The sequence below is a fragment of the Oncorhynchus masou genome, chromosome 18, assembly GCF_036934945.1.
Source record: "Oncorhynchus masou masou isolate Uvic2021 chromosome 18, UVic_Omas_1.1, whole genome shotgun sequence".
NCBI classification, from domain to species: domain Eukaryota; kingdom Metazoa; phylum Chordata; class Actinopteri; order Salmoniformes; family Salmonidae; genus Oncorhynchus; species Oncorhynchus masou.
In genome coordinates, this window is record NC_088229.1 from 70,948,801 (window position 1) to 70,960,964 (window position 12,164).

Consider the following 12,164-nt stretch of genomic DNA (forward strand, 5'->3'; position numbering starts at 1 on the left):
ATAGACTTAACTAGAACACCCCACTAAGCTACAATCCCAATACAAACACACCACATACAAAACCCATGCCACACCCTGGCCTGACCAAATAAATGAAGACAAACACAAAATACTTCGACCAGGGCAAAATACTTCCCCCCCCCCCAAGGTGCGGACTCCCCGACACACACCAAAAACCATAGGGGAGCGTCCGGGTGGGCGTCTGTCCATGGTGGCGGCTCCGGCGCTGGACGTGGACCCCACTCTATCAAAGTCTTAGTCCCTCCTCCTCGCGTCCTTGGATAGTCCACCCTCGCCGCCGACCATGGCCTAGTAGTCCTCACCCAGAACCCCACTGGACTGAGGGGCAGCTCGGGACTGAGAGGCAGCTCGGGACTGAGAGGAAGCTCAGCACTGAGAGGAAGCTCAGGCAGGTAGTTGGATCAGACAGAGAGTGTTGTGAAATATTGAACACCAGAGCCATCTCCATACATCTAGGAGGTGGCTCTATTGACTCATCTAAAGAATGTGAAGTAAAAAGTAGGCCTGTTTTTTCACAGTATTGACACTAGAGGGTAGTGAATAGTCATACTAGAACTCACTGGCTATTGAACAATGTCGGCTAGGAGGGCTCCTGTTGCTATAAAAACAACAGGAATATGGATCAATATTTTCTGACAATATACAGAATATGATTCTACTTTGTATTTATTATGACATATACAGTGTTTTCGAAGCCAACAGTTTGGTTCATGTTGAATTAACAACATTGTAACGGCAGAGTTCTTCCTCTTCGTCTGAAGAGGAGGTGTAGTAAGGATCGGACCAAAACGCAGCATGGTAAGTGTCCATATCGTTTTTAATAAGAAAAGCCTGAACACTATGAAATACAAAACAATAAAGTGACATAACCAAACCGAAACAGTCCCGTGTGGTGACAGACACGGAAACAAACACCCACAAACCAACAGTGAAACCCAGGCTACCTAAATATGGTTCCCAATCAGAGACAACGACTAACACCTGCCTCTGATTGAGAACCATATCAGGCCAAACACAGAAACAGACAAACTAGACATCCAACATAGAATGCCCACTCAGATCACACCCTGACCAAACAAAACATAGAAACATACAAAGCAAACTATGGTCAGGGTGTGACAAGCATAGGCAACAATTCAGGGGTTACACTCTAAGAATTCATACCAGTGTTTGTTTATTGTTGCCCATCAGATTATAGTGTGTCTAAGAGTCGGATAATGGACTGAACTACCCTGTTTAGCAGTGCTTTGTTAAGACTACTTGACCTTGAGACGACTTGACATTAACTCATAAGAGAAGTTTACCATCTGTTTCATTAAAGATGAGCTTTAAAAAAAAGAGCATGATGCCAATCCATTGCAATGAATGTCTTTCTTTTTTCATGCCTTGTGAATAGCACCGATCACACCCTCCAACTGTCCTGTCATGACTGTGACCTGCTGAGGGAACAGTTTGAGGAGGAGCAAGAGGCCAAGGCAGAGCAGCAGCACCACATGTCCAAGGACTGTAAGGATCAACGCTGGAGACGAGAAGCAGGTACAGGGAGTGAACAGTTAATAACCAAGGACAGGAACAGAATACGGACAGCGTCTGGACAGAGGAAACAGAAATGGCAATAATGCTGACACGGGGATGAAACAGAGGAAACAGACAGATATAGGGAAGACAATCAAAACGTGAAGGAGTCCAGGTGAGTCCAATGAGTGCTGATGAGCGTAATGATGGTGACAAGTGTGTGTAATGAAAGGCGGCCTGGCGCCCTCGAGTGCCAGAGAGGGAGAGCGGGAGAAGGCTGACAAGGCCATTGGAGAGGTGGCTCAGCGGACTCCTGTGAGAGTGTGGGGCTGCAACACTCCCAGGTTCGTGTTGTTTCAGGCTGCTTCTTAACCCAATACCTGCATGAACATATACTTATGTCAATTACAGTTGAGGAAATTCAGGATAAACATATTCTCAAGTTGAATAACTTGTGTTTCAAAATATCAACCTGATGAGCACAAAGAAGAAGCTGAATGCTGACCTCAACTGACCCAACCTCAACTGACCCAACCTCAACCGACCCAACCTCAACTGACCCAACCTCAACTGACCCAACCTCAACCGACCCAACCTCAACCCCACCCAACATCAACTGACCCAATCTCAACCCCACCCAACCTCAACCAACCCAATGTCAACCGACCCAATCTCAACCCCACCCAACCTCAACCAACCCAATGTCAACCGACCCAGCTCCAGGCTGAGGGGGAGGCCAACAATCTAGAGGAGAAAGCTAAGAAGGCCACGACGGACTTGAGTGACAAGCAGAGGTTTCTATGAGTACACTTTGAACTACTGTCATAGTCATCACTCTTTGATTCCTGTATATCCTGCTTCTCTGTGTGCTAATGCAGGCGGCCATGATGGCTGAGGAGCTGAAGAAGGAGCAGGACACCAGCTCTCACCTGGAGAGGATGAAGAAGAACCTGGAGATCACAGTCAAGGACCTGCAGCACCGCCTGGATGAGGCTGAGAATCTGGCCATGAAGTGAGGCAAGAAGCAGCTCCAGAAACTGAAGTCCAGGGTGAGTTAACAGGTATTGTGATTTGATATGCAAAGGCTCTTAAATTGATGATAACCAGAGGAAGTGCCAGACTGAGTACAGTGGTAGGAAAATATCTAGGCTACAGCAACTGTTCATCTGAATTTCAAAAATATGTTTTCAAAATAAGTGCTTATTAATTAAACTAACATACTGGAAAGAGTGAGATTCCAACCTTTGGACCCCCTCGGTTGCAGATGCGAGGGTTGGAGGGAGAGCAGAGGAGGGGAGTTGATGCCATCAAAGCAGTCAGGAAATATGAGAGTCAAGGAACTCTCCTACCAGGTAGAGGATGAATGTTTACTACATTGATATAACCACTACAACTACTACTACTACTACTATGACTACTACTACTTTGACTACTACAGCTACTACTACTATGCCTACTACTACTACTACTACTACAAATACTATGACTACTACTACTACTACTACTACTACTACTACTAAAGCTACTACTACTATTACTACTACAACTACTACCACTATGACTACTACTACTACTACTACTACTACAACTACTACTACTATGACTACTACTACTACTACAAATACTACTACTACAACTACTACTACAACTACTACTACTACAACTACTATGACTACTACACCTACTACTACAACTACTACTACTACTACTACTACTACTACTACCATGGTCTTGTAGCATGCGACTACTACTACTACTACTACTACTACTACTACTACTACTACTACTATACGCCAAGGTTCTTAGCGCTCTGGGAGGAGGACACAATGGAGTTGAACTACTACTACTACTACTACTACAACTACTACTACACCTACTACTACTACTACTACTACTACTACTACTACTACTACTACAACAACTACAACAACTACTACTACTACTACAACAACTACTACTAGTACTACTACTACAACTACTACTACTACTACTACTACTACTAGTATGACTACTACTATTTTTATATTTACGGATAGCTACGGTCACTCCAACACTCAGACTTCATTTACAAACAAAACATTTGTGTTTAGTGAGTCCGCCAGATCAGAGGCAGTAGGGATGACCAGGGATGTTCTCTTGATAAGTGTGTGAATTGGACCGTACTTTTGGGTGTCAGGGAAAATGTATGGAGTGAAAAGGGTGAAAGGATGAAATACCACAGTGTGACATTACAGCAGTAAGATGTGTGACCTGTTGCCACAAGAAAAGGGCAACCAGTGAAGAACAAACACCATTGTAAATACAACCCATATTTATGTTAATTAGTTTCCCCTTTTGTACTTTAACCATTTGCACATCGTTACAACACTGTATATATACATAATATGACATTTGAAATGTCTTTATTCTTTTGGAACTTCTGTGAATGAAATGATTACTGTTATTGTTTATTTAACTTTGTATATTATCTACTTCACTTGCTTTGGCAATGTTAACATCTGTTTCCATGCCAATAAAGCGCCTTGAATGTAATTGACAGAAAAAGAAGCGAGACATCCCACTCGCAAGTTTTTTCTGGTTCATATACAGTCAATGAACTACGCGGACCAGACCCTGCTGCTCTTGCATTGATGGGAGACCCACCCATTTAAGTAGATCGGAACCGTCACCATGTTTTTCAATGGTCAACGGCCTCTGTAAGACATCTTTATTTATCCACCATCTTTGATAACTCACGTGCAAAAACACAAACGCGAGTACCGGGATATGTCTTATAAAAGCGCATTTGGAATTGAATGAGCGCAGACTTGACTGTTGATTTCGCGAAAGGGAGTTCACACTAAATAGAGAATCTCCCGTAGGTACACACACTCAGAGAATATCAGCGCAGAGTTAAGGATTCTATTGCCTACTGTTGGATTGTTGCCATTGATGCGCTAACCAATCAACATTACAAGTTATACAATAAATTATACTCTGAAAGAACTAAGTGATTCTCGAGGAAGGGGTCAGTCTGTGTGAATCTAGGAGCGGACCCGACGTTTTCCCAGAGAAGATAACGATGTCTGGCTCTTATTGCAAAAGTTTATACTCCTTCAGCGGGGACCAACATCAGCAGGGTTTGACTTTCGAAGTGGGAGAAATCATAAGGATAGTTCATCCGTTGCCTGGCGGCTGGTGGGAAGGAGAGCTGGATGGAGTCAGGGGATGGTTCCCATCAAGTTATGTTCAAGTCTTAGAGGTAAGTCGGAATGTCCACTCTTAGCAGGGCTTGATTCCCGAACGTGCACATAAGGCACTGAGGACTCCATGACTGCTCACTCCTGACACATTCCACTGGAATTCTCAGATCCCCTGCCTGTGTGCCTGTGTCTGTCTGTATGAGTACGCATGGCAGATCACTGAGGAAACACGCTACTCTGTCACAGCAGGGTCAGGCGTACACTGGTGCGGTATGCAGGTGAACACAGTAGGTCGTCATTGTAAATAAGAATTTGTTCTTAACTGACTTGCCTACTTAAATAAAAAATGAAATAATAAAAACACAGGGTTCAAAGGGGAGCACGATAATTATTGGCAAAGGACAGTGTCTTGAATCCGGTTTTAGCCAAGAGCAACATCTTTCATGTTCAATCACCCACATGGGTATATGCTCTTATAAACCAATGAGGAGATGGGAGAGGCAGGACTTGCAGCACCTCACGCTTCACAAATAAAACCAGGTTTTATTTTAGCCTCTGGCTATGCAGACACACTCGAGCAGTGTGGGTGCAATGATTGAATAACATGTATGCATAAATGTTTTTTGCTCGGCATGCGACGCGAGTGATGTGGTCAGCATCCGCCATTGGACTCTGGAGCAGTGGAAATGCTTTCTCTGGAGTGATGAATCACGCTTCATCATCTGGTATTGGCGGATGCCAGGAGAACACTGCCTGCCTCAATGCATAGTGCCAACTGTAAAGTTTGGTGGAGGAGGAATAGCAGTAGTGGGCTGTTTTTCATGGTTCAGGCTAGGCCCCTTAGTTCTAGTGAAGGGAAATCTTAATGCTTCAGCAAACAATGACATTCTAGATGATTCTATGCTTCCAACTTTGTGGGAACAGTTTGGGGAAGGCTCTTTCCTGTTTTAGCATGTCAATGCCCCTTTGCACAAAGCGAGGTCCATACAGAAATGGTTTGTCGAGATCGGTGTGGAAGAACTTGACGGGCCTGCACAGAGCCCTGACCTCAACCCAATTGAACAGCTTTGGGATGAATTGGAACAGCGACTGCGAGCCAAGTCTAATCGCTCAATATCAGTGCCTGACCTCACTAATGCTCTTGTAGCTGAATGGAAGCAAGTCCCTGCAGCAATGTTCCGACAACTAGTGGAAAGCCTTCCCAGAAGAGTGGAGTCTGTAGTAGCAGAGGGGGGGACCAACTCCATATTAATGCCCATGATTTTGGAATGAGATGTTTGACAAGCAGGTGTCCACATACTTTTGCTCATGTAGTGTACGATATGACCCTCAACTACACGATTTGATCCATCAAATTTACTCTGAGGATTCAACCCTGTGGGAAGCTTCATGCACCATTGACCTCAGTGAGAAGACGGGCCTGTTGCCGTCTGGTGGGGGGAAATGGGGCTGCTACAGGCTATATATCAGTAGCCTTTTCAAAATGTGGTTTGGCTTTTAGACACAGTCACTAACACTGGTATGGCAGAAGCACACTTTAGAGAGCAGACATATTAATGACACTACGTTGTCATTGTAATAATGCATTTATTAAGATGCCTATAGAGATGCTATGGATCCATTTCATTAACCTTTAATAATGTGTTTAGGACCTGTTAATAACGCGTTCATGAAACTCTTATAGACCTGTAATAAATGCATTATATCTATTTAGTCAAAGAAAATCTTTACCATACAGTCATATACATCCTATATTCAGACTAAGGTGTATTTAATGACAGAGTCAGAGGAATGTGTGTTTTCAGTCCTGGCTCTCATCTACATCTGAGACACTTTCCATTGTCATCTTCAGCAGACGAAGCTTTGTTCTCCAAACATGCTTTTCTTCTTCTTCACACTCCGATGAATCATTCAACAGAAAACTTGTCATCAGGCCTGCTCAGATCCTCATTTCAGACCCTCAGATCCACCCCAGGAACATCCTTGTGTAGATAGATACTGCCTTCATTTTAACAAACAAATCCTATTTTATGATGAGATGTTCATAACAACTTTAACTTTCAGAGTTTAACCTTGTGCTGTTGTTATGGAAGCTGGAGAAGGTGTAATATAATTGGACCCTGGAGGCTCCTTTCAGATAAAGAGTACATGGAAGGGGATGATGGTGATAATAAGCTATGCATATTCTGTTACTATGGCAGTGATCACTGAGTGAGGGATGACAGCTGTGTTTGATTGGGGAACTCTTTGCTTCCTTTTTACTTTCATTTCCCAGCTCACTGATTGGCCAGAGAGAGAGAGAGAGAGAGAGAGAGAGAGAGAGAAAACGTGGTTGTCATTTAAATCAAATCAAACCAAATCACATTTTATTGGTCGCATACATATGGTTAGCAGATGTTATTGCGAGTGTAGCGAAATGCTTGTGCTTCTAGTTCTGATCTACAGTTGAAGTCGGAAGTTTACAAACACCTTAGCCAAATACATTTAAACTCAGCATAATAGTAGAGATAATTAATTATTTCAGCTTTTATTTTTTTCATCACATTCACAGTGGGTCAGAAGTTTACATATACTCAATTAGTATTTGGTAGCATTGCCTTTAAATTGTTTAACTTGGGTCAAACATTTTGGGTAGCCTTCCACAAATTTCCCACAATAAGTTGGGTGAATTCTGGCCCATTCCTCCAGACAGAGCTGGTGTAACTGAGTCAGGTTTGTATGCCTCCTTGCTCATTCACGCTTTTTCAGTTCTGCCCACAAATTGTCTATAGGATTGAGGTCAGGGCTTTGTGATGGCCACTCCAAAACCTTGACTTTGTTGTCCTTAAGCCATTTTGCCACAACTTTGGAAGTATGCTTTTGGTCATTGTCCATTTGGAAGACCCATTTGCGACCAAGCTTTAATTAACTTCCTGACTGATGCTTTGAGATGTTGCTTCAATATATCCTCATCATTTTCCTACCTCATGATGCCATCTATTTTGTGAAGTGCACCAGTCCCTCCTGCAGCAAAGCACCCCCACAACATGATGCTGCCACCCCCGTGCTTCACGGTTGGGATGGTGTTCTTCGGCTTGCAAGCGCCCCCCTTTTTTCTCCAAACATAATGATGGTCATTATGGCCAAACAGTTCTATTTTTGTTTCATCAGACCAGACAACATTTCTACAAAAAGTACGATCTTTGTCCCCATGTGCAGCTGCAAACCGTAGTCTGGCTTTTTTATGGTGGTTTTTGAGCAGTGGCTTCTTCCTTGCTGAGCGGCCTTTCAGGTTATGTCAATATAGGACTCGTTTTACTGTGGATATAGATACTTTTGTACCTGTTTCCTCCAGCATCTTCACAAGGTCCTTTGCTGTTGTTCTGGGATTGATTTGCACTTTTACACCAAAGTACGTTCATCTCTAGGAGACAGAATGTGTCTCCTTCCTAAGCGGTGTTTATACTTGCGTGCTATTGTTTGTACAGATGAACGTGGTACCTTCAGGCATTTAGAAATGGCTCCCAAGGATGAACCAGACTTGTGGAGGTTTCCAATTTTATTTATGAGGTCTTGGTTGATTTCTTTTGATTTTCTCATGATGTCAAGCAAAGAGGCACTGAGTTTGAAGGTAGGCCTTGAAATACATCGACAGGTACACCTCCAATTGACACAAATTATGTCAATTAGCCTAACAGAAACTTCTAAAGCCATGACATAATATTCTGGAATTTTCCAAGCTGTTTAAATGCACAGTCAACTTAGTGTATGTACACTGGAATTGTGATACATTGAATTATAAGTGAAATAATCTGTCTGTAAACAATTGTTGGAAAAATGACTTGTCATGCACAAAGTAGATGTCCTAACTGACTTGCCAAAACTATAGTTTGTTAACAAATAAATTGTGGAGTGGTTGAAAAATGAGTTTTAATGACTCCAACCTAAGTGTATGTAAAATTCCGACTTCAACTGTATGATGTTATGAGATGTTTAGGACCGTGTGGATGAAGATAACCACTCCTAACTTCTCTGTCAGTAAAGTGCTACCTGTTGTCCATATGGTCTTTTATATACCAGTATAACTCTGTTGGTCATGACAACCTAACTGACAAACAGCAGTGGTCCAGGGCACAGAGAGTCCTGTTTGTTAATAGGAGAAGACAAAGTGTCCTGTGATAAGCCTCCTCCTCCCGCCGAGTAAGCACAAATCTGCCACACCCCCTTTGAATCAGATGTTGTTTTCTCAGAGGAGAAGAGCACACATTTAAAAAACTCTACTTTACTTACTATTTTATCTATACAATGTCTCGCACAACCAGATACATTTATTTCGTCCACTTTACCCGAGTATTTTGAGATTCCTCCTCTGTAAATGTAATTTGCCCGATTCCACACTAGTGGAGAAGGACGCATCGTTTCATACAAGCGCATTGGTTTCCACGTTTCTTCTCTTCCCCTCTCTGATTGTCAGGATGGAGGAGAGGACGCGAGGAGTCGAGAAGAAACCATTTGAGAATATGCCCTAGAACGTGAAAGCGGTAGAATCTAGATGAATGGACCAATCAGACGCACTGTTGTTGACTCACAGACGTCACCATGAGGACGCTGGTGGGAGGAGCTATAGGAGGACGGGCTCATTGGAACGGAGTCTACTGTGATTTATGTATATTTGATGTGTTTGACTCCGTTCCAATAATTCCATTCCAGCCATTACAATGAGCCCGTCCTCTTATAGCTCCTTCCACAGACTTCTCTGATCTCAACCAATAGAAATAGCTGTCTGAGGGACAAATCATTTGATTAGTTTTTGAAGAACAAGTGAACGAGTCATTGACTGTTTTGTGGATCATGGTTAGCTACATGTACAGCCGATTAGCACTTTGGTGAGTTGGCAACGACCGACTATTATCCAAATACTAATTAGTCTCAATGCTAAACTAATCTCGCTTGGCACTTTTGTGTAATGTAATTTTCCTTTGCCTAATAGTCTTGGTCTAGCTCACTTTAGTAACCCACTGTCACGCACACACCCTCATCTCCAACACAAAGACCTTCTACTGTGATTATCAGCACTGGTGTGACTGAGGCAGCTGGCATGGTGAGGTAAAGAGGCTTACTATATTCTGTACTGAACTGGCACTGGGCACTGGGCATGGAGGCCACAGGTCTAGTCTAGATGACAGCTGGCACTGGGCATTCTATCTAGATGACAGCTGGCATGTGGGCACATGGAGCCCACAGATCTAGTCTAGATGACAGCTGGCATGGGCACTGGGCATGGAGGCCACAGAGGCTTACTATATTCTGTACTGAACTGGCACTGGGCACATGGAGGCCACAGATCTAGTCTAGATGACAGCTGGCACTGGGCACATGGAGGCCACAGATCTAGTCTAGATGACAGCTGGCACTGGGCACATGGAGGCCACAGATCTAGTCTAGATGACAGCTGGCACTGGGCACATGGAGGCCACAGATCTAGTCTAGATGACAGCTGGCATGGGCACTGGGCACATGGAGGCCACAGATCTAGTCTAGATGACAGCTGGCACTGGGCACTGGGCATGGAGGCCACAGATCTAGTCTAGATGACAGCTGGCATGGGCACTGGGCATGGAGGCCACAGATCTAGTCTAGATGACAGCTGGCACTGGGCACATGGAGGCCACAGATCTAGTCTAGATGACAGCTGGCACTGGGCACCACAGATCTAGTCTAGATGACAGCTGGCAGGGCACATGGAGGCCACAGATCTAGTCTAGATGACAGCTGGCACTGGGCACATGGAGGCCACAGATCTAGTCTAGATGACAGCTGGCAGATCTAGTCTAGATGACAGCTGGCACTGGGCAGGAGGCCACAGATCTAGTCTAGATGACAGCTGGCATGGGCACTGGGCCACAGATCTAGGAGGGCACACAGGCCACAGATCTAGTCTAGATGACAGCTGGCATGGGCACTGGGCATGGAGGCCACAGATCTAGTCTAGATGACAGCTGGCATGGGCACTGGGCATGGAGGCCACAGGTCTAGTCTAGATGACAGCTGGCATGGGCACTGGGCATGGAGGCCACAGATCTAGTCTAGATGACAGCTGGCATGGGCACATGGAGGCCACAGATCTAGTCTAGATGACAGCTGGCACTGGGCACACGGAGGCCACAGATCTAGTCTAGGTGACAGCTGGCATGGGCACTGGGCATGGAGGCCACAGATCTAGTCTAGATGACAGCTGGCATGGGCACTGGGCATGGAGGCCACAGGTCTAGTCTAGATGACAGCTGGCATGGGCACTGGGCATGGAGGCCACAGATCTAGTGTAGATGACAGCTGGCATGGGCACTGGGCATGGAGGCCACAGATCTAGTCTAGATGACAGCTGGCATGGGCACTGGGCATGGAGGCCACAGGTCTAGTCTAGATGACAGCTGGCATGGGCACTGGGCATGGAGGCCACAGGTCTAGTCTAGATGACAGCTGGCATGGGCACTGGGCATGGAGGCCACAGGTCTAGTCTAGATGACAGCTGGCATGGGCACTGGGCATGGAGGCCACAGGTCTAGTGTAGATGACAGCTGGCATGGGCACTGGGCATGGAGGCCACAGATCTAGTCTAGATGACAGCTGGCATGGGCACTGGGCATGGAGGCCACAGGTCTAGTCTAGATGACAGCTGGCATGGGCACTGGGCATGGAGGCCACAGGTCTAGTCTAGATGACAGCTGGCATGGGCACTGGGCATGGAGGCCACAGGTCTAGTGTAGATGACAGCTGGCATGGGCACTGGGCACTGGGCATGGAGGCCACAGATCTAGTCTAGATGACAGCTGGCATGGGCACTGGGCATGGAGGCCACAGGTCTAGTCTAGATGACAGCTGGCATGGGCACTGGGCATGGAGGCCACAGGTCTAGTCTAGATGACAGCTGGCATGGGCACTGGGCATGGAGGCCACAGGTCTAGTCTAGATGACAGCTGGCATGGGCACTGGGCATGGAGGCCACAGGTCTAGTGTAGATGACAGCTGGGTTGCCTGTTATTGTTTCCTTATGTCTCTGTGTTTCTCTCATACAGTGACTGGCTGTGTCTAGTTTCCTTGTGTGTCATCTGGGAATGTAGCTTCAGGATCCCACATCTGCCTGAAACCAAAACAACTTCTTCCAAATAAAGATGTCCGCTGCATACTCTACATCCCAAAGCATAACTCCCCCCCCTCTCTCTCTCTGTCTCCCCCTCTCTCTCTCTCTGTCTCCCCCTCTCTCTCTCTCTCTCTCTCTCTCTCTCTCTCTCTCTCTCTCTCTCTCTCTCTCTCTCTCTCTCTCCCCCCCTCTCTCTCTCTCTCCCCCTCTCTCTCTGTCTCCCCCTCTCTCCCCCCTCTCTCTCTCTGCCCCCCCCCTCTCTCTCTCTCCCCCTCTCTCTCTCTCTCTCTCCCCCTCTCTCTCTCTCTCCCCCCCCCTCTCTCTCT

The 12,164-nt window shown here is 45.5% G+C and overlaps 1 protein-coding gene across 1 annotated transcript in view; it reads left to right on the forward strand.

Moving 5' to 3' along the window:
- Window positions 1-4,389: 4,389 nt before the first annotated feature.
- Window positions 4,390-12,164, forward strand: part of LOC135505217 (growth arrest-specific protein 7-like) — a 119,615-nt gene continuing 111,840 nt past the window's right edge. Inside the window, exon 1 of the mRNA XM_064924395.1 lies at window positions 4,390-4,777. Within this exon, the coding sequence (XP_064780467.1) occupies window positions 4,598-4,777 (180 nt within the window). The 5' untranslated portion in view covers window positions 4,390-4,597. The remainder of the gene's footprint in view (window positions 4,778-12,164) is intronic.